Source organism: Chlorocebus sabaeus, chromosome 8 (genome assembly GCF_047675955.1).
Source record: "Chlorocebus sabaeus isolate Y175 chromosome 8, mChlSab1.0.hap1, whole genome shotgun sequence".
Taxonomy (NCBI): domain Eukaryota; kingdom Metazoa; phylum Chordata; class Mammalia; order Primates; family Cercopithecidae; genus Chlorocebus; species Chlorocebus sabaeus.
Window position 1 is genome coordinate 144,510,865 of NC_132911.1, and position 24,585 is coordinate 144,535,449.

The window sequence follows — 24,585 nt, forward strand, 5'->3', positions numbered from 1 at the left end:
ATCACCCATGTCCCTACAAAGGACATGAACTCGTCCTTTTTTATGGTTGCATAGTATTCCACGGTGTATATGTGCCACATTTTCTTAATCCAGTCTATCACTGATGAACATCTGGGTTGGTTCCAAGTCTTTGCTATTGTGAATAGTGCCGCAATAAACACACGTGTGTATGAATGTTACACTCTTTATTAACCATGAGTGCTTCTCCTTCAATTACCAAAAATACACAAGAGTGAAAAGGGGAGAAGAAATGTACACAATTAAATCTTCAAAGCACAGAAAATAAACCTTCTAATAAGAGAGTCAGACCTATATTACGTTTTAGCTTGTCTGGAAAAGGGCAGCTGTTAATTCCCATACTGAGAATGCCAGGCTTAACTAAGGCTTAAACTAAGATTTCCCTCTTAGACCTGCAATTTCAAAATGCTTCTTAACTGACAGTTTTAAGGCCAAGAAAATATAGAGAAGGAAGTCAATTTCTAATGATACAATTATCTGAAAACTTGTAAAAATAAAAAAGAAAACTGGAATAAAAATAAAACGAAGTTGACCAATAAGAAGTATGTACGTCCCGGCACCTCACAAGATTCTATAGTTAAGTTTAGATTCTATATTATGGAGTTAAGTTGCAGTTCTAGACTCAGTATTCTCTTCAACTTCCTACTGAAACTCCTTTTGTCAAGGAAACCACTGATTATTTAATGTCATTTAAAAGCTAATGGGTGGACATACTCATTCTAAGTCTTAACTCCGGTAGGAGTAAACAATGACAAACTCACATCAGGCTCAGGCATCTGAAGAGCTGAACATTTCAACAGTGCTAAAAGATTTCTATACAAGTTCAGCACCCTCAATGCAGACTAATATGACTTCTTGACTAAACATGGACACTGGCCTTCAAACTAACAGACACTGCCATTTGCAAAAAGTTGCCAATGAAATACTTATAACTTTAACAACTGAAAGTTGAGAGAGAAAAAATAAATGTTATATGGCAAATAAAAAATTTGATTCCAGGGTAAAACAAACTTTTCCTGCTTTCTCATGAGTCATTAGCTTTATTGTCAAACTCATTTTTATAAATTCCTGCTCTACAGTGAATAGTGTTAATAACAAGATTCTAGTTTATTTTTAGAGCATGCTGATTACTATATTTCAGAATATTCACAAATAGGTCAAAATATTTAGTGAGTCATTGAAATTTCCACATTGGTAGTCACATTTAGGCCATCTTTTAATGCAACTATGTGCATCCTTAATAATTATGTCCAACCAGTAATATAACACTCAAACACTTGTCAGTGTTTTCCTCATTACCCCTCCTAAAATGAACGTGGATGAATTTTCAGAAAGAGAAATAATAAAATTAGGGTATTTTATTGTAATCTATCTATTTCCCTCCCTCTCTTCTTTTCATGGGATAGGAGTGGTGGTAGAAATAATTTAAACACAGTAATTTTATTTCTGCTCTGGCTAAACCAAATATATACATATATATGTATGTATAAAATATATGTATTTTTAGAAACTGGGTCTTGCTCTGTCACCCAGGCTGGAGTACAGCGGCACAACCATGGCTCACTGCAGCCCAAACTCAAGCACAAGTGGTCCTTCAGCCTCAGCTTCCCAAAGGGCTAAGATTACAGGCAGGAGCCACCGTGTCTGGCCCCATTAAAAATATTAATTCATCTGCATAGAAATTAAAACAGAGAACACTAAGGAGTGTGTTCAGTATGTGCCAGACATTTCTAAGTGCTTTGATACGCTGTTTCACTGAAGATTCGCAACAATCCCCTCTGCCCATTTTCCAGACTATAAAAAAAAAATTAAAAAGGGCCGGGCGCGGAGGCTCACACCTGTAATCCCAGCACTTTGGGAGGCCGAGGTGGGTGAAATCATGAGGTCAGGAGATCAAGACCATCCTGGCCAACATGGTGAAACCCTGTCTCTACGAAAAATACAAAAAATTAGCCAGACATGGTGGTGGGCGCCTGAAGTCCCAGCTACTCAGGAGGCTGAGGCAGGAAAATCTCTGAACCCGGGAGGCAGAGGTTGCAGTAAGCCGAGATTGCACCACTGCACGCCAGACTGGGCAACAGAGCAAGACTTTGTCTCAAAAAAAAACAAAAAAAGAAAACCTAAGATCAGTTAAGAAAATGAACAGATAAGCTACAGACTCAGAGAAAATATTAGCAAAACATAACATTTTGACAAAGGGCTAGTATCCAAGGTATATGAAAAGTCCTACATTTTAAAATCATAGAGACAGAAAGTAGGATGGTGGTTGCCAGGGGCCGCAAGGAGGGCAAATGGGGAAATATTGTCTATAGACTTTCAGTTTTATAAAATGAAAAGAGTTACAGAGAAGGATGGTGGGGATGGTTGTGCTACATTATGAATGTACGTAGCACCACTGAACTGCACACTTAAAAATGGTTAAGATGGAAAATTTTACGATGGTTAAGTATGTGTTCTACCACAATTTTTAAAAAATTGGGAAGAAAAAGTGTACAATTTAACAACACAAATTGGGCAAAAAGGTTTAAGCATATTTTAAAAAAAGGAGACCTACTAACATTCAATATGCACATGGAAGAATAAACAACGCAAACAACGATTAGCTGGTACTCAGAGAAGTGAATATAAAATCACCACATGATTCAACCACATACCCACCCAGTCAAAAGGCTAAAACAAAACACTGACAACATCAAATGCGGGATAGAATGTAGAGCAACCAGAACTCTCATACATTACTGGAGGGAATATAAAGTCATACAACCGTGAAGGATCAAAGGGTAGATACAAATTTCATTTAACATGAAAGCCCCAGCCCATGTTCACAAAAATGCTTGCCAAAGAATGTTCCTAGTCATCTCATTAATAGTTTAAAAAAAAAAAAAGGGAAACAGTCCAGATGTTCATCAACAGAAGAATGGATAAATACATTACAATATACTTACATAACAGAATACTACTCAACAATAAAAAAATTACTGAAATCTCGAAAACATCATGAGAAAACAAACTTCACATAAAAGAATGTGCACTATAAAATCTGTTTATAAGAAATTCTAAAACAGGCAAAACTAAACTACGGTGGGAAAAACAGAGGAGCAATGGTTGCTTCCCATGACTGGGGGCAAGGATTGACTGGGAAGGGTCAGTGGGAAACTTTCCGGGGTGATGGTCATATTCTACATTCCATAGGGATTCAGATTATTCTGGTGAATGTATCTGTGAAAACTCAGTAAATGTATACTTAATATTTATGTATTTAACTGTGTATAAATCAAAACAAAAACCGTAAATGAATACTGAATTCTAGGTTAATGATACTTATGTTGAAGTGTGCTGACACTTGAAACTTACTTCGAAATGTACGAAAATTTAAAATGGATTAATGGCTAAAGGGATGGAGAGATAAAAACCGTTATGTGATAAAAGACACATAACAAACATGAATAGTAGAATCTAAGTGGTTGGTATGCTGGTGTTCATTATAAAATTCTTTTAACACAGCAGTACATCTGAAGTTTCATAATACAATGTCGTAGAAAAAATAAAACTTTGAGGTACAGAGAAATAATTTCCCCACAGTTAAATGTAAGCAATTGATCAGAGTGATCACACTCAGTCATGAAGCTTGTTGACGCCAGTAAGTATCCACATAGTAACCTTTACCTTCTTATATACTATTAGCAGAACAGTGAGAACCACATTTTTTGCAACCTGGATCTGAACTCTGTCATCCCTTCGCACTTAACTTTCTCTGGCTTCTCAGTGTCTTCACAATCAAGGTCAGATGACTGAAAAGGGCATCTCAAGCCACCCCTTACTGTCTCAACTGTTACCCTGCCCTCCAGCCACACTGGCTTTTTATCAGCTCCTTGAATCTCCAAGCTCCCTTCTACAAGGGGCCTTTGTATGAATCCAAGTGTGATAAGGCAATTAAGCATCATAACAATTCAATGACTTAGGATTCCAACAGCACTGCTAAAGGGACCTGGTATATAAACCAGGACCAGATTCTGGATGCATTGTAACAATTATTCTTACATTACTGAGGTCACAAGAAGGTAAAGGAAAATGGGGCAGAGTGATGACATAAGAATAAATACAAGCTAAGATCCTGGTAGAAGCTATGGGCTATAAGATATGGGAACAGAGGACATGTATACTCTCAGCTGGCTGAGGACTGACCACTGCTCCTTACTTTCCCAAAGTGAGAGAGCTTATCTTAAGATTCATGTAGTAAGGCGACATCTTCAAAATCTACTCAAAGGGTCTCCATTTGGTAGTAACTTCTGTTTCCCAGCAAGCAAATACAAACCTTTAGAGGAAAAAATCCCCAAACTAGGCCCTAAAGATTTCCACATGTGAAGTTCAACAAAACAAGAGTTCAGAACTCACACACAAGGACAAAAGTCACTGTGAAAGCCACCAACAACAAATGTGAAGAGCCCAAGGACTTCAGATGCTATAATTCACATTCAGAATAGACATTCATTATATATGGAATGGTAAAAGAAATATTAATAAAGGGCAGAGAGATTAGCAAATAATAAGGGCCATACAAAGTGGCCTGGCAATTTAAAAAAATTTTTTTAATCATAAGCAAAAAAATCAACAAATGCACCAAACACAAAACTGGTCACAGTTGAGGAGAGCTGGTAATCTGACAGACTAGACTGATCTGAATTATGTATCCTTTAGAAAGACAAGAAATTAAAAACATGAACAACAAGCTAACACATATGGAGAGGCTGAGGAGTTCTAACATAGATCTAAACCAAAATCCCAGAAGAAGTAACAAAAACTGAGAAAAGATCATATCGGAATAGACAACATCTAAGACATTTCCAGAATTGATGAAAATGACCCTAGAGGTACAGGTAGCATGACACAGATCAAGCAAGGGAAGAAAAATAAAAAAAGAAAGAAAGAAAATCCACGACTCGTTTGTAATGAAGCTGCAAAAACCAAAGAGAAATAAGGATCTTCAAGCCATCTAGAGAGAAGAGACAGGTCACCTACACAGAAAGACAAAATGAGAGCTGAGTTCTCAACAGCAAATAAACAAAGACAGCAGGAAATAACCATCAAAATGCTGACAGAAAATGCCTACCCTGATTTGTGTACCCAGCAATACTATTTTTCAAGCAGGGAAAAAAAAATAATATTAGAAAAATAGATCTAAACAACACAATTTATAATCTTGAATGGCTATTTATTGAGCCTGTGCCAAACAATTAGAGAAGACACATTCCACTCAAGCAAAACTGGAACCTTAACAATATCTAAATATGTGTAAGATGATGAAACAAGTCCATACAGAACTTAAACAATTAGTATCAAATGAGCCACAGTCTCTAACTACAATGCAAAATTATTTTCAAAATGAGCTAAAGAGATAAATTATTAAATCCACAGATGATCAACTTTCCATTTATACCAACAAGGTATACTGAATGTCCTGACCAACCTCCTAGCTGAAAGCAACTAAAAATGCTGAACAAATTAATTTTTTAAAATCTTCTTGAATGCTTACATGAGCTAGGAAACAAAACAAAACAAAAAATACTCAAGTAATGACAGGAATACAGAAGTGTATGGGAGAACTTAAGGTCAGCTTTTACCTTAAGGGTAGAACTGAAGAATAAAAACATGTTGTAAAAGTAGGACACTGGCAAACAAAAGCAAGCATGGGAAGGATAAAAACAAAATTCAGGATAAGAGTACCCTGAGTGGAGTGAAAGGGCAGTGTGTACAGTGAGGTGGGCCACAGGAACATGGGACAGGGAAGTATCAGGATGTTCCTTTCATCTGAGCAGTAGGGTCACGGGTATTCATTGTATCACCAATTATCACACCTTATAAAAGAATATATATATATTAGATATTATAGAATCTACAGAATTAAAAAGTATCAATATCATCAAATTCTGAGCCCCATAAAAATCATTGATTTAGCCTAGAATTCAGTGGCAGTATGTTATGTACATATGTAACCATCTTAAATGTTTGCATCAAATATTAAAGACTTTAAAGGTCAGAGAATGTGTATCATCACATTCTGAGACCATTATAAAGTGATTAATTCATCTCATACTTCAGTGAAGGTTCTTACACACAATACATACATAATGTTTCAGCTGCATTCTCAGATAAATATACTCTGGCTATAGAAAGCTGATGAGGACAATTACTGATTTATCTGCGCCCCATTTGCACGTGTGTTTAAATAGCAGAAAACTCTGGATTCCAAACTGATTTTGTAACTTTGGAATTAAACTCTTTCCCAAGTTTGGTGCTGCCTGTGTAGGACAATATATGGGTCACTCAAAATAGTTCTGGAATTGCCAAGCATGTGGTAGGGCAGATTCTGCATTGAGGCTTTACCAGGAGAAGTCAAATATTTAATTACTTACCAAACCAGCAATAAAAACTCATACTATATTCAAAACTTTCTTGCCAGATCAGGGTAAAACTTAAAAATATGCTTTTTTTCCCCACACAAATGAAAATTATACATGTTATACACATGGCCTGTTTTAAACAACAGCATTTAATGCTGTTAATACTTTCCACATCTATGAACAGTTGTACCTCCCTGTTAATGAGGGATACATAAATTTGAAACTCAGTACATTTAACCTGTTGAAAGACATCTGCAACACCTCTAATTTCTTTCTTGTTACTGTAATATGCCTATAAGCATCCTTGTATATGTATGCATACATGTGTAAATCTTACTATTTCTTTTGAATAAATTCATAAAAGTAGAATTATTAGGTCCAATCATAGGAAACTGCCAAGGTTTCAACTGTTTTTTACTTACAGTAAAGATGGCAGTCAATAGGGTCACCCAACAAACTGGAGGACATGAACATATTCAAGGCTTTTGGTATACTGCCAATTCATTAATTTTGACAAATCATAGTATTTTGTTGTTGTTGTTGAGACAGGGTCTTGCGTGGGCCACCGCACCCAGTCAATCATAGTATTTTCTTTCTTCCTCCCTTCCCTTTTTATGATTTTGTTATCACCTTTAACTCCCTCCAATTACCATTACTTGAGCCTGAAACACTGGCATGGAAAAACGACGACATTGCCAGTCACCAATGGGAAAGGAATGTGACCATGACTATACTTTCTTTTAAAATGTATGTACTTGATAAACTATTATAAAAGGATACACAAAATGAAAGTTATTATTAGAATACAGATAATTTAAGTAATGTTTCAGAAGTATTTTTTGAACTTTCTAAAAATGTGCCATGCCAAGCATGGTGGCTCATGCCTGTACTCCCAGCACTTTGGGAGGCCAGGGCAGAAGGACTGCTTGAGGACAGGAATTTGAGACCAGCTTGGGTAACATAGCAATACTCCCATCTCTACAAAAAATTTTTAAAAAATTACCGAGGCATCATGGCATACACCTATAGTCCCAACTACTCAGGAGGCTGAGGCAGGGGGATTGCTTGAGCCCAGAAGTTCAAGGCTGCAGTGAGGTATAATCATGCCACTGCACTCCAGACTGGGCAACAGAGCAAGACGCTGTCTCTATAAAAATAAAATAAAATTTAAAAAAATATTAAAATGTACTCAACAGATTTTTAAAAATTAAAAAGACAAAAAGAGAAACTGTAGAAATGAATGACAGCAAAGAGTGGGGTGGAGGAGCTGAAAGGTTCTACAGAGAACACATAGAAGGAAAAAGGAAAGCTATGTACCATCCCATAATGTGCAGCTCACACTTGTATGGTGACATGCAAATGGCAAATGCTGAATCCTCTAAGTCTGCTACTGTCTACAGACTGAAATTCAAAATGTCGCTGGGCAATTATATGGCAGACAATTTTATCTCATTTAATGAACGTAACAGTCCTATAGGATAGTTATTCCATATCTATATTTTAATATATAAAACAATTAAGCAAAAAGAGACTCAGAGGTACCTAAAATCACAGAGCTATTATACACAGAACAAGCATATGACTGTATTCACTACATATTCCTTTAAGCAAAATTTCATTAACACTTAACTATACTTAATGAATGTCTTGATCAGAATTTTTTTAGACCACTCTGACTGGATGGTAGTATCAAGGATAGACTGAATTTTTAAAAGGTTTATTACACTTAGCTTTCTCTTGGTTTTATAAAAACCGCTGAACTGAATTCTATAGACTACCGTAAGATATATCCTATTAGTAAAATAAAATCTGGGATACACTGGTATGTGCAGTACTCACTTTATCATATGGGAAAGTCTTCCAACAAAGAAAAAGTAGGACAACCTAGTAACAGTGTGAACAAGGAACAAAAAAGTTGCAGACTTTTAGGTTAGCCTAGAAATTATAAAAAGGAGTCACTTAGGCCTGTATTATGCATTCCAGAAATCAGTGTTACTAAAGTACCCATGTATTTCCTTGGTGGGTAGAATTTTTTTTCCAAGAAATAATACCAATAGTGACACAGATCACATACCAAAAGAAAAATGCTAAATAAATATGAGTTATTTAAACTCTCATTATTTCCTTAGGCAAAATATGAAGTTCAACAGACTGCTAAAGGATGAGATGTAACAGTACATCAGAACCAGTCTGTAAGCTGAACATTATTTTTGCAATGAGTAGGCTTCCAATAAGCTCAGCTGGAATCTGAAAATGCCTTCTTAATCTTTCCATTTTACCAACTTAAATTCCTCTCTTATTCAACTCTGTATTATCATAAACCCTCAAAACTTGTCACCAATCCCTTACCTCAGGGGTCCCCAAACCCTGGGCCATGGATCAGCACCAGTTAGTAGCTTATTAGGAACCAGGCCACACAGCAGGAGGTGAGCTGTGGGCAAGCGAGCATTACCGCCTGAGCTCTGCCTCCTGTCAGATCAGCAGTGGCATTAGATTTTCACAGGAGCACAAACCCTGTTGTGAACTGCACATGCAAGGGATCTAGGTTGCGCGTTCCTTATGAGAACCTAATGCCTGATAATCTGAGGTCGAACAGTTTCATCCCAAAATCATTCCCCTACACTCCATCCCCCTACACTCCATCCCCCAACACTCTGTGGCTCTGGTCTGTAGAAAAACTGTCCTCAAAACTGGTCGCAGGTGCCAAAAAGGTGTTAGGTAAAGCAGCAGTCCCCAACCTATCTCCTATGTGACGACTTCTTCACAGACAAGATGAAAACAGACACACCCCTGCAAACAGCTGGAAACTTCCTTAGCTTCCTACTCTCTCAGCTTGAACCTTTTAAGTGGTAACATCTATCATTATCTCACATAGAAAAATATAGAACAACTTACCTTCTTACCTCCTTCTTTTGAATCTAATTCACCATTGCTCTTTCAGGGCAGTAAGTGCCTAGACTTACATAATAAGCCTTTTTCTTCCTTATTTTCACATCCTGTTTTAGTTCAATCTCTGGGTCCTATCAAATCCATCCACTAAATTTGTGTATTATAATATACTTTCACTTTTATCTAATTTCTTGCCAGAATGATTGAAGAGCCTCTAAACATGCTTGCAACCCTTTAAAAATTTAATCTATCCCTGATACTGCCATCTAATCACAGTGGTCTCAAAAACAACTCTGGTTAAGGCATTCACTAACTAAAGTTTTTAAATGGCTCCCAACATCTGCAGGAGAAAACCTAAACCCCTGTTTACATGATGTTTGTGGTCCCTCTCTCACCAAAATGTTATGAACTATTTTAGCTAAGACTGCACCACATTCTCTCTCTCCCCTCCGTGTTCTTGTCTAGAAAACACAACTCTTCTTTATTCTACAAAGTTGGAGACTACTCAAATGATGCTTTTCGGTGGAGCCATCTCAATACCAAATCTATACTAGGTCAGCAGACTCTTCTATGCACAGTCACATCATTCGTGCTTACTAACAGCAAAGGATCAAACATAAAGTCACTGTTTACAGGAATCCTCCACTAGACAGAAAAATTTAAAGGTGTGGATTATGCGATTTATTTCTGCGTTTCAGGTCCGGAATAGTTAGTTAATAAATATTTTTATTAAAGCAAAAAAAATTACCAAGTACATTTAACGACAAAATTATATGTACAAATGTCTTTTTGACGTTTATTAACATTTTTGGCCTTTTACTTTACATATATTTATTGTCTATCTGATGCCTTACAGGGTAAAAAGCAAAGCAGATCAATTTTATACGGGTATAGTTGGCTCTGCAACAATCTCCACCTATGACAAATTCGTTGATAGTCAGGCATAATAATAGTATTTAAAGCTCAAGAAATGATTGTAGACTTACTGTCTCCATATAATAGAAGTTATCTTTTAAGATTTGCTCAAGTATACAAAAGCTCACAAAGAACAAAAAAATTAATAATTCCATACTGGTTAAAAGATTCTTATTGCCATTCAGCAACAAATTTCTATTCCTCCAAATGTGAGCTTTAATCAAATTTGAAAATAAAAATACGTAATAAATAGGATTCAAAGAAACAAACAAAAAAGTATATTAAAGCAGCCTCTAATACCTGTTGATAGAAGAAATTCAAAGTTGGCTTATCTTCAGTAAACTGGTTTAGAAATCCTTTTGGCAAATAACGAATTCTCAATTCATATCTAAAAATAATTCACAAAACAGAACAATTAGAAATTAGTCATTTTCTCAATTTATAGTCTACAATTACAATATTGAGTATAGCATTCCTAATTACTCTGAAAGATGATTTTAAATATAAGCTATAATCAATTAATCTTTAAATGTAATTTTTAAACATTTTAGCACGAAAAAAGAGCACATATCATAGATGTGCTACAGCTCAGTGATTCAAGGAAACAGAGTATAGGACTTCTGGGCCTTAAGAGGCCTCTTAAGGCCTTCCAATCCCATGGGTCATTCTCCACCACTGCTCAGGGGAAGAACTGCCCTGACTTCTAACATCTTCCACGACTTCCCATGTCTTAATTTTTACCAGTGGAATTGCACAGTATGTACTCTTACTTGCTCAGAAAGCTAAGCTTTAAGAATGGATAAAACAAACCAACATCACCAGAATGCTCTTTATCTTTCTCATTCTCTCTTTATGTGTATGTGTGGCTCTACGCATATGAACACTCTAAATGTCTTCTGGCAAACATATGTACACAATTCGGTTGCATATATACCTAGCAGCACTGGATAACAAATACATCCATTAGCTTTAGCAGATATTATCAAACAGCATGCCAAAGAGTTCGTAACAAGTCAAACTTCCACCAATACCATGGGGATGTTCCAGTTCCTCTATATCCTTTTCTTCACTTGGCATTTTCTAACTTTGTTTTACTCACTCTGATTGGCATACTGTAATAGTGCATGGTGATTTTAATTGGCATTTCTTTGGTAAAAGTAATGAAAGTGAGTATTTTCACATACTTTTTGGTCATTTTGAATATCCCCTTTTGTGAAGTACCTGTTGAGTTTTTTATTTTTTCTGCCCAGGCTGGTCTTGAACTCCTGGTCTCAAGGGATCCTTCCACCTTGGCCTCCCAAAGTGCTGGGATTACAGGCGTGAGCCTCCACTCTTGGCCATGTTCAAGTTTTTGTCCTTGTTTTCCTACTAAATGGTCTACCTTTTCTCCTTCACCACCTACTGATTTGTAAGTGTTCTTTATATATTCTAGATTTGAAGCCTTTACCTCCTATTGATTTGTAGGTGTTCTTTATATATTTTAGATTTGAGGCCTTTGTTAGACACAGTGAATATCCTCTTCCATTCTGTAGCTTAATGGTATTGTTTTTTTAACCACTCAACAAAATTTCAATGCAATCTTTTGAGGAAGCAAAGTTTGCTACACATATGCAAGTTCTGCTAAGACTTATAAATGTCCACTTTATTAAAATACAAAATTGCCAAACAACTCGGTTCCATTTCACTTTTACTCTCAGAAAGAGTTCAATAACTTACTGTAGATATTCTACGCTGGGTTATTATACAAGTATAACAGATTTCATTTATTTTCAACTTAGGATTTACCAGGCACATAACTACTTTATGTGCACTATTTCTCTCTCTTTTTTTGAGACAGGGTCTGGCTCTGTTGACCAGGCTGCAGTGCAGTGGCACAATCTCAGCTCACTGCAACCTCTGCCTCACCGGGCTCAAGTGATCCTCCCACCTCCACCTCCCGAGTAGCTGGGGCTACATGCACATGCCACCATGCCTGGCTAATTTTTGTATTTTTAGTAGAGCTGGGGTTTTGCCATGTTGCCCAGGCTGGTCTTGAACACCTGCGTTCAACAAATCCGCCTGCCTCAGCCTACCAAAGTGCTGAGATTACAGGCATGTGAGCCACCACATCTGACCTGTGCACTATTTCTCTTAATCAATTTAATAATCAGAGAAGAAAGGTATAATTATTCGCATTCTGCAGACTAAAAAAATGCTCAGCAAAAAATTATTAGTTCCAGGGTTACATGTCATTGATTCAAACAGGTCCAAGGAGGCGCCCATTTTATTTATTTTTTTGGTGGCGGGAAGTTCCCATATTAAAGACAAGGAAACTGAGGTTCAAAATGAAACAATGGGCAGCCTGGCTCCAAATCCATTCTTTTAACATCCAGCATTCTGATGCTGCTGATGATTATCAACTAACATTTTCTGAATATTTAGGGTATGACAGGAATTGTGATAAGCATTTCACACAGATGATTTCTTTTTAGAGAAGCACAAGGAACATAGGCTCTAGATAAAGATCACCTACGGGGGGCCATGTCACTTATTCACTGTCAGCTATCACTTCTCTGTGCCTCAATTTCCTTATAAGGATGTTACAAGAAGTAAATGAGTCAGTAGACACAAAACACCCAGAACAGTCACTGACATATCATAATAAATGGTTTCTAAGGTTTATCATTAGTAATAATTCGGTAACTGTTTATTCCAGCACAGATCATGTCTCACGTAGAGTTGGAGGTGCTGGAAATTCAACAGTGAATAACAGGCAAAGTGCTAGGTCTCAAAAAGTCTGCATTTTTGTGGCAGAAGTCAGACAGCAAATACACAAATATATGTGAGATGGCAGTCAACGTCATAAAAAAAAATCAAAGTAAGGGGAATAACAAATGATTAAGTATTATTTTTATAAAGGATAGTCAATGATGGACACTCTGATACATCTGAGCAAAGATCTAAACAAAGGAGATGAGGAAGGGCGTTATACAGTTATGTGCAGAGAAAAAGTGTTCTAATCAGGTGGAACAGACTATGTAAAGGCCCTGCTGCTGGAGGATGCTTGGGAAGACAAGTGTAGCTGGGGCAGCCTGCATGAGGGCAGTGAGTAGAAATGAAGCTTCACACAGACCCTTACAAGTCATGATAGCAGGGTTCTTTCTCAATGAGAAAGGAAGTCAAGGGCATGCTGTGCACAGAGAAGTGACATCACAGGATTTTCATTTTTCATGATTAGGGTATATACCATGCAGAACAGACAATGGGGACCAAAGAAAGAAGTAGGGAGACTAGGAGGAGACAGCAAGATTCTGGGTGAGAAATGATAGCCAGGTTAATATTCACCTTATGTTCACAGATTGGCAAGACAATTTTAGGGAATTACATAATCTTCCCTAGATCCCACAACTATTTAGAGGTAGGCATGGGATTCCTCTCCAGCAAGAACATGAATATTTAAAGGCACAATGAAACGAGGAGAAGGCACCTATGTCTTAAAAACAGAAAGGAACTTAACTCAAGCCTGCTTATGTGAAGTTAGACAAGGCCTTTAGATCATGTTAAGAATTTTGATGGGAGCTAAACGACAAGAACACATCCACATAAAGCAGGAAATAAGACACTGGGGACTAACAAGGGTGGTGGATGGGAGGAGAGAGAGGATCAGAAAAAATACCTGGTTGATGAAATAATCTGTAAACCAAACCCCTGTGACATGTAGTTTACCTATGTAACAAATCTGCCCATGTACCCTTGAACCTAAAATGAAAGTTAAAAACAACTTTGTTCCCTGCTTCAACACACTACAGTCTAGCAAATTTCACACAAAACCCTACTGAAACTTTCCTCAGTCCTTAAACTGCAATGTCTGACACCATGTTCTCGTGTCCCACTAGAGCTGACATCCCTACTCTACTCTCTTACACAAAACTCATCATTTTCTTTACATGTCTGTTAGCCATTTTAAGAGTCTACTTGCATCCTGACACATACTTCCACTTCTCTGCTATATGCCTCTCCATGGATTCCCAACAGCAGCTAAATACTATGCCCTAAATAAAATCATTCTTCTGTTCCTACTCTTAGGCAATATGTTCTTATTCATGCCATTGTCATCTAGCTTCCTCAGTCTTACCACCAAATAAGAGCACTAAGACACCAAAAAGTAACCAACTGAGGATAAGGAGGAAGACGGTATGTTTTTGAAAAGCTGAGTTAGATTAAGAATATGATAGTCCTGATAGTGAGAAGGGTTAGCTAGCTAGTCTGTCTTTAGTGAAGTAAACAAAGCGTTAACTTCACACAACACAGATGCCCTCAAAAAAAAAACTGTGGTGTGAACAGTCTGTTCTTACAATAGACTTCCAATTTTTTTTAAAAAAGGGAAGAATGGAAAGAGAAATTTATCATTTAGCAACAATTATAGTAATAATCACTGCAAGACAGAATCATCAATGAATGCTAAGATTAGTGGGTGAAAATGAGAAACAGAATGTTGCAGTATCGATGTATTTTCCCAGAAGATATTTCTTAATCATAAAGGGGAAACATTAACCTTGTAGTGGAGAAACCTGGCTTCCATTATCTTAACCAAATGATCCAAGTTAGAACCACCTGTAAATTGAGTTGTGTCATCATTATGGACTTCCTGATACAATGCAACGAGAAAGGTAGGACATCTTGACTGTGGCAGTTTTGCCAAACACGCATAACCTTAATCATAAAAAACGATATCAAACTCAAATTGAAGAACACAATACAAATAACCAGTGAGTATTCTTCAAAAATGTAAAGGTCATAATGACACAAATTAAGGAATTGTCTCAGATTACAGAAGACTTAAGGAGACATGACCATAATGTGGTGTTCTGAATTGGTCCTGAACCAGAAAAGGAACGGTAAGTGGAATAATTGGGAAATGTGAAAAAGTCATATAGATTTGTTACTAGGACTGCATCAATGTTAATCTCCTGGTTTTACTAGCTATATTATATAAGATTTTAATATTTAAGGAAACTGGCTGAAGGGTACACAGGATTTCTGTGTACTATTTTGCAACTTTTGGTATTATATTGAGAATTTTTAAATTCCCACAAATACAAGTCTGACCCTTTTGTAGCTGTGGTGACAAACACCGCCCCCCCCAACACACACACACACACACACACACACACACACACACAAAACCAGTTTTAAATCAGCTTGGTCAATAAATACCAGTTGTACAGCCACAGATCCACTGGAAACTAATTTTAAAGCACCTTTAATCAATCAACTGATAACTTGCCTCAACGAACATGCATCTACAGGTCAACTGATTGGCAGCTCCTTCTTTAATTTAGCCAAACAGGAACTAACTCTAAAGAACATGCTTCTAAAGACGAACAGTCTAACTTGTGTAACCATGTGTCTAAAATTGATGCCAACCCATTCCCACCTCTGAAAGTTGGCCAGCTTCTCAATTTCATACCTCCAAAAACCTTGTATAGTATCAGTAGTGTGTTCTCCTCAGGGAGACTGACTGATCAGCACAGCTTTCCCTTAACAGCATAATGAAGCCACTTTTTTCCGATTTAGATAATGAATGATCATGACGTCAGATTTGGACAATACATAAGTAGTAAAACCTTTTTTTAAAGCAAAAAAATGATTATGACAAATATCAGGATATCAGTTACCTCCAGAAGCAAAGAATAGAAAATGAAACTGGGAATGGGCACACCTCTAATGGGCTACAATTCATTAATTCATACAAAGACAATAAATATGTTGCTGATAGGAAACACATAAACAAAGAGGGGGCACTACGTACTGGTAACAGAAAGTATAGATGAATATATTATAATCATGAACTTACACGTACTTAACAACATAGCCTTAAAATGATAAAGAATCACAAGACAGAATTACTAAAAAAAAAAAAAAAAAAAAAAAGTACATCAACAATTACAGTTGAATAGTTTCTTCTGAGATGAGCATGTAGCAAAATATATGTGTATAATATATACATTGAATACATTAAATGTCACTTTTCAAGCAAAGTATGAACAATATAATCTTCAAATAATATGACAATAAGTTTGAAAAAATGTACACAAACACACTCACCCTCTTTATAATAAGAGAACATACCTTTTTTTCAAAAGGAATGAAAATATCAACTAAGTACTAAGGCACAAAGAATCATCTCAACATAGTTAAAAAAGAGTCAACACCATAAAATTGTTATTCTTCCTATAATGCAACAAAATAAATCCATAACCAATAATCTTTTGTTTTATAAGCACATATGGTAGAAACCTAAACACCACACTTAATCCACCCCTTGGTGTCTTCCTAAGATCTTGAAACAAATATCAAAACACTGATTGATAATAAAACACTATCTAACAAAGTTGTGGGAGACAGACAAAACTAAAATGATCATTTATAGTAAAATACATTTATTGGTAAACATGAATGAACGAAAACAAGTGAGCTAAGTGTTCAATTTAGAAATAAGTGGTAAACAGAAATAATAAAATATAACCTTCATAATAGGAATATATTATAGAGTAAGAATTAACTTAGTAAAGATGACACAAAGGCTTTGCAGAGAAGACATTAGAAGGCATCCGAGACAATGCACACAGATGTCACAGACAAAATCCAGATGAGGAGAACCTGTAGGACAAGCAACACAGCTTCCTTCACAAACTGCAAGTAAAGGGGAGAAACTGGATGAAGATGCTAGATTACAAAAGACTGAAAAGACAAAGGGCACACCTAATTTGGATCCTAATTCAAATAATTTATCTTTAAAAATTTTGTCATGATATTTAATAAACAAGTCAAACTTTGAATACTGATGGGATAGTTTATGAAATTAAGAATAATTTTTGGAGATTTTTAACAATTTTTGGTTATATTTTAGAGCAGTAGTTCTGAACTTTGAGAGATTCTGCCCCCTTCCTGTTTCCTCTAGGGGACAACTGGCAGTAACTGGACATATTTTTGCCTGTTACAACTAAAGAGGGCGGGGTGGTGGGCTCCTATCATTTAGTGGGTAGAAGCCATACAACATATATATACAAAAGCTCCCCACAGCAAAGAATTATCTGGCCAAAATTTTAATCCATGATTAAAATTTAAAAAACAACAAAGAAAAGCATGTTGTCATGTTATGGACAGACCATTTTGAAGTCTAAACTATTTCCATGAATTTATAACTTTGTCACCAAAAAGGAGTGGATGCACTGCTCATAAAAAATCTGAAAACAAAAATTTCTAACATTTCAAGATTTCTCCACTAAATAAAATCTGATGTTAAAATATGAAAATATATTTCAAAATCAATTATATTGAAAGGAATGATCATGGAATATGGAAATTCACTGACCAAATTTCAACAAGGGTTTACATAATTGGTGACTGGTAATGAAAAATCAGTATCATGATAAAGCACACACAGACAGTGGTATCCCTTCTATTTAATTATGCATATCTTTGTCAAGAATACTTTTTGCTATGATAACCATTAAAAGCAATAACAAAATAAATAAAACCTGAAATAAGACCTCTGAATCAGAAGTGGGGCATGGTGGCTCATGCCTGTAATCTCAGCACTTTAGGAGACAAAGGCAGGAGGAGTGCTTGAGCCCAGGAGTTTGAGATCAGCCTGGGCAACGTAACAAGACCTTGTCTCTACTAAAAATAACATAACATAACATAACATAACATAACATAACATAACATAACATAACATAACATAACATAACATAAATAACATAACATCAGCCGACCGCGATGGCATGTGCCTATGATCCCAGCTACTCGGGAGGCTGGGGTGGGAGGATGGCTTGAGCCCACGAGGTTAAGGCTGCAGTGGGTCATGATTGCACCACTGCACTCCAGGTTGGATGACAAAGACAGACCCTGTCTCCCCTCTCCTCTGCCAAAAAAAGACCTTTGAATTAGGTAGTCAAAACTATAAACACTGATCCCAGTGGCTAAGGCAGAAAGACCATATGAGGCCAGGAGTTGGAGTCCAGCCTGGGCAACACAATGAGACTTGTCTGTACAAAAAAATTATTTTAAAAATTAGTTGAGTGTGATGGCAAACACCTCTAGTCCTAGGTGACTGGGAGGCTGAGGAAGGAGGACTACTTGAACCCAGGAATTCAAGGCTACAGCGAGCTATGATGGTACCACTGCACTCCAGCCTGTGTAACAGGGCAAGACCTTGTCTCAAAACAACTATTTAACCAAGACTTTCTTTAAAAAATAAACCATACTAGGTCGAGGGCAGTGGCTCACACCTATCATCCCAGCACTTTGGGAGGCCAAGGCGGGCGGATCACGAGGTCAGGAGATCAAGACCACTCTGGCCAACATGGTGAAACCCCATCTCTACTAAAATACAAAAAAATTAGCCAGGTGTGGTGGTGTGAGGCTGCAGTTCCAGCTACTCACTGATGCTATCTCAGGTTACTGCAACTTCCACCTCCCAGGTTCAAGTGATTCTCCTGCCTCAGCCCCTCTAAGTAGCTGGGATTACAGGCGTGCACCACCACGCCTGGCTAATTTTTGTATTTTTGGTACTGATGGGGTTTCACCATGTTGGCCAGGCTGGTCTTGAACTCCTGGTCTCAAGTGATCCACCTGCCTCAGCCTTCCAAAGTGCTGGGATTACAGGTGAGCCACCGCGCCTGGCCCACTGCATGCTTTTAAATTTTCTACTTTTATATATATTTTACAGCCTACATTATACAATCAATATGTTGACCATAAGTGAATAAATAAAAAATTGATTAAAGATGAGAGACAACATAAGGCTGATAGGGAGACCTAACAATGTAAAATATGCAATATCTCCCCATGTTATCTCAAAATTTAAACTCAATTCCATTTTCAGTACTTTCGAGGAGGAGAGAACTGTTGGAGAATAATTCACTAAAAACTAGGAACTTGGGGAAAGAAAAGAATTCAGAGAGAAGCCTTGCCATGATGCTACAAAGCCATGAGGAGATGAAAACAGAGAAGAAGGTAAGTGGGAGAGAAGAGAATCAGAAAACAGGAAGACACTGGAGGAGAAAGAACAGGGGAAGAATTCAACTGTACAACCCAGGATTAAATTGTAATACTGGTGGGCAGGGCTTCCTCTTTCATTTTCTTATATATTGCTATGGCAACCCAGTACTGTACCAAATGCAGGCGGAAGGGAGGGAGAGCGAGCGAGTTAAGGTGAAGAAGGTAAGATTTCAAAGGAAAGCAGGCATGCTGAATCAGTTGTTTTCAAAGGAAAGTATTCACCTTGGTATTGTCAGTGTCTGGCACAGAAGCATTCAGTAAATGTTTAATAATAAATCAGTAAATTTGCTTTCTCAAATGCCAAGAAAGGCTTCTCTTAGATTTGGTCCTCAAATCCCTGAATTCGACATCTGAAAAGAATAGTGATATCCAATTAACTCAGTCAGAAGCCAAACAGATCACTCTATGTAGGTGATTTCAGACAATCAATATAATTTAAATTATAATTCACTTAATTATTTAAGTGAAAAACTTTACAGTTTAAATCTGTTGGAAATCTCCCAAAGTTTCATACCTTTTACTGTATTATAAACTAGATCTGGTAGCATAATTTAAACAGTTTTGCCTGACTCAAGCTCCTAACAAATACTACCTACTTAACTAGGCTCTCCCAGCATCCCCGAAATAGGTAAGCTCCCACCTGCCCCGGGACTGACTGGGAAAGCGCTGGGGACAGGCTGGGGCACACGTGTACACTTCAGGAGTGATTTTCAAATGCAGCCTCAGACCCTAATGGTCAACACAAGTTCCCCTGGAGCCTGTGTGGGGATTGGGAAGAGCTGGCAGCTACCCCAGCCACGGCTCTGGGCCTTCCAGTGACTTCTGAAGGAATTTACCATTCCCTTATTTATATGTTCTATGTGGTCTTAACCAACATGTGTTCCCAACAATCTCGTTAGGTGTTTTCACTTTTTACTTTATAAAAAGTGTGTCATGCTGTACGTCATATTCCAGGACTTTTTAAAATTGAGGTAAAATTCACATAAAATATTAACCATTTTAAGATGTGAAAGAAAATCAGTGGTATTTAGCGTACTCACAAAGTTGTGCTAGGACTTATTTTGTCACATGATGTTATACAGCTAAGCTTCATTCATATTGTTACTCGTACCTGTAGTTCATTAATTTTGACTTGTGTGACATTCTACTACCATGTGAATAATCCCCAAGTGACTTAACTGTCACTGCTTATGCCATGAACATTATTGCAGTTGTAGCCTAGTATAGAAAGTAGAGCTAGAGTCTCTGAAAGAGAGAACTTGAAGGAGAACTACAGGATGGTAAGGCATGTAATCACTTGACATTCAAGAGGATGCCAAGCTGGATTCCCAGGTGGTTTCACCAATTTATTAAAACATTCTCCCTAGCAGTGCAGGTGAAAGACTGTCAGGTCCACAGCCTCTCCAGCTATATAGAGTGTCAGACGGTTGACTTTTCGCCAACTGGAGGCAGAGTTTCACTGAGCTATTGATTTGAATTTCCCTGATCAATAATGAAGCTGACAGTGCCTTCTATGTTAACTGGCCAAACTTATTTTTTCTTTTGTGAAAATACCTTCATGTCTCTTGCCTATCTATTATTGAGGTGTCTGTATTTTTTTTTTTTTTTTTTTTTTGGAGATGGAGTCTTGCTCTGTCGCCTAGGCTGGAGTGCAGCGGCACGATCTCGGCTCACTGCAAGCTCTGCCTCCCAGGTTCAAGCAATTCTCCTGCCTCAGCTTCCCCAGTAGCTGGGATTACAGGTGTCTGCCATGATGCCCGGTAATTTTTGTATTTTTAGTAGAGACGGGGTTTCACCCTGTTAGGCAGGCTGATCTCGAACTCTTGACCTCAGGTGATTCGCCCATCTTGGCCTCCCAAAGTGCTGGGATTACAGGCATGAGCCACAGTGCCCCGTCAGCAATTTTTATATTGATCAGAACTCTTAACACCACCCTTTGTTGACTGCATGTGTTACAAATACCTTCTCCCACTTTGCAACTTGTTCTTGTACTTTGAAAACGTATCTTTTGCAGAATGTCTTAATCTTAGTACAGTAAAATTTGCCAATCTTTCTTTTTATAGTGAACATTTTGGAGCCCTTAAGAAAATCTTCCTAACCCAGGGCCAGAGACACATTCAACTACACTTCCCACAAAACATGTTTTTTTAAAGTTTTGCATGTGATGTTTGTACATCTCATAGATTTGTGTATTGAGGTAGGATCCAATTTTGTTGTTGTTGTTCTTCCTACATGGATAGCCATTTATCAATCCAGCCCTTCCTTTCAACCAGTGACATGTCATGACACAGAGCTCTCTAAGGTCATCCTGCCTGAGACAGTTACAACCAAATATGTGTCCAGCAAGCTAGCTCACCAAGCTGTTTAAAGAGTGAAGACCAAGTGAACAAGTCTATATTTCAGGTTTATTCAACAGTATGAATAGAATCTATAGCAGATAGCACAAAAGAACAAGCTATGTCCAAAAATGTCATGGAAATCAAAATTTATACCCCATTATATTGCTGAGTCCTGGAACTTTCATTTGACTGTTGAGATCTTACTTCTCAGAATTAAAGCCAGAACTGCAGCTGCCTTCACATACCCACCTATGAACTTAGATGTCTGCAGGTGACAGAAAAAAAATTTGTCATGTTCAGCTTCTTGTACTTACATATCTAATACAGGAGTAGAGAAGAAACAGCTAAGTGTTTGGATTCAATTTCCACTATACCACCCATTTAAGCCATATATCTCCAGGAAAAGTTATTAAGCATTTCCAAACTAAGGCTTTCTCACAAGTAAAATGGCAAAAAGAGAGTACCTACATAAGACTATCATAACAGAAATTAATTTTGATGAACTACATCAAATGTCTGACACACAGTAAACAACATGTGTTAATATGGTAATACTGTTATTAACTTAAGCTAATATTGTTTGGTTCCTAGTTGAAAACAAGTTTCTATACCATCACATTACTTTGCGTCTGGGCTTCTTTTACACATGCATTATCAATATATTATTTATTCAGTTTTTATTCAAATATTGTTTATTGGGTGCCTATAGTATACCAGACATGACTAGAACCAGGAATAGAGGAGTGAAGAAAACAAAGTCCCTGAGAAAGACAGACAGACAACACATATATAATATCAGTCTTCAGAAGTCTGTAAAAAATTAACACACTATATGAGCTGATGAAAAATCACAAGGAGCTTCAGGTAGGCAGTGGGCTCTTTAGGTAGCCAGTAGGAGACCATAGGGAAGCAGTGACATTCAAGCACATTCCTGGAATGAGGAGGTCCAAGCCATGCCTGGAAAAGGCAGAACATACTCAGCAGAGTCACATCAAGTTCAAAGGCCCCAATAAGAAAGCCAGGGGGCTAGAGCTAAATACGTGAAAAGTTGTAAAAGATAAAGGAAAAAAGGGAGGTGAGACAAAGAAAGCATTAATTAAGATGAAGGGCTATATTATTCAACAACTAAAAAGCCTGGCAATAGAGAAGAAACCATCACATCAGATCCCAACTTGAGTATTTATGGAAAGAACTCTAAAATATATTAAAGAATTTAATGAAAGGAAAACTGAAATAAAAGGGACCAATGTCACCAGAGTGGAGGAGGAAGAGGAAGAGCAGAAGGAGATAAGGACTGTGAGGTCATCAGAAACTCCAGAGTGTGCTCTGAGTGTGATGAGAAACTACTGGAAGTTTCTGAGCCCAAATGATTTACAAATAGAATTGGATGGCTTACATTCTAAAAAATACATCAGCAAATCCCATCAGCTCCCACCTTAAAAACACAACCCTGTACAACTGTTTCTCACCACTTCTATTATTATTCCCCTACTGCACCATCTTTTAGGATTTTTGCCTGAGTTATTGCACTAATTTATCAGTTTCCCTGCCTCCATCCAATCAAATGTATGATATAATGCCCAAGGCAGGTGTAGGGAGAATAAAAGAGAAGAAAAGAGGTTACTGGAGCACCCCAACATTTAAAAGCTAAACAGTTCAGAAAGACTATGAATGGTCAATGAAGGAAAACCAAAGCAGTGTGGTATTCAGGAAGCTAAGTGAGGAATATTTATTAAATTTTTGGTGATAATAGCTTGTACTGTAATTGCCATCTATATGCCTAATGATGCTTTAAAAGATGTTTACAATTTTTTTCACATGATATTAACAGGGTATAATCCTTTTCCCCCTGGTTACTATTTGTCTGATATACTTTGTTCCCTTTCTGCTTATATTTTATGTGTGAGTTCTTCAAATTCAGTTACTATTTTGTTTCATGGAGCCAATGCATATTTAGATCTACCCAATTTTTCCCATCTCGCATCCGAGACCCTCCCCTTCAGAGATCAGTTTCGTTTTTCCTAAGGTGTTTTTGTCAGAGGTTCCTTTGGTGGTAAATCCTCTAAGGAAAATGTCTCTATCTCACCCTGTTCTTGAATGGCAATTTAACTGGGCAAACAAATACAGGTTGCCAGCTACTTTCCTCACCACTTTGAACATATTATCCCACTATTTTCTTGGCATCTATTATTGTTGTTGAAAAGTCTGAATTTTTCTCTGGGTGTCATCCTGTTGTGTTCTCTGGCACAACAATATTTTACTATTAATACAATCTGCCAAAGCATCAGTTTAGTTTTATTGACTCTGTTTGGGATTTTATGTTAATCCTGTATTTGAAGGCTCATGTCATTCATTGATTATAAAATATTCTCAACCATTATCTCTTAGGATTATCTCCTCTCTTCCCCATTCTTTTTTATTCCTCTTGAGTTTCTATTAGAAATGGGTTGACCTTCTCATTCTTTGTTACATCAACTTACATTCACATTTTCCATCTTTTCATCTCTGTGGTATGTTCTGGGAAATTTTTTGTCTTGTTTACTAATTTTTCAGCTATGTCTAATCTGCTATTTTATCTATCCTATGATTTCTAGAACTTCTATTTGGACTATCCAAATTCTCTTGGTTATTTTTGATAGTCTCCTGCTCCTTACTGATACTTAAATTCCTCCCCTTTTAAATATACAGAACCATCAGTATTAACCCTCATAACTCTTGAAAATACCTCATCAGTTTGTCTGTCACATTTTCTTCTGTCATCATCTCTACCTACTATGCATGTAACTTTCACTAATATATATATATATATATATATATATATTTTTTTTTTTTTTTTTTTTTTTTTGAGACAGAGTTTTACTCTGTCACCCAGACTGGAGTACAATGGCATGATCTCAGCTCACTGCAACCTCCACCTCCCAGGTTCAAGTGATTCTCCTGCCTCAGCCTCCAATGTAGCTGGGATTACAGGTACC

General features: G+C 37.2%; 1 protein-coding gene across 35 annotated transcripts in view; it reads right to left on the bottom strand.

Annotated features, from left to right (window-relative positions):
* The window catches only part of PTK2 (protein tyrosine kinase 2), a 355,066-nt gene that overhangs the window by 204,724 nt on the left and 125,757 nt on the right, over positions 1 to 24,585 (bottom strand). For 34 of the 35 annotated variants that reach the window (XR_012093771.1, XM_073018384.1, XM_073018416.1 and 31 more), the window contains one exon: positions 10,524 to 10,611. Coding sequence is in view for 34 of the 35 variants with exons in the window: in XM_073018384.1 (XP_072874485.1) it covers positions 10,524 to 10,611 (88 nt within the window). In the remaining variant the exon portion in view is untranslated. Of the gene's footprint in view, positions 1 to 10,523; positions 10,612 to 19,493; positions 19,598 to 24,585 lie in introns of those variants that run through there. The other variant, XM_073018409.1, reaches the window with a different exon arrangement.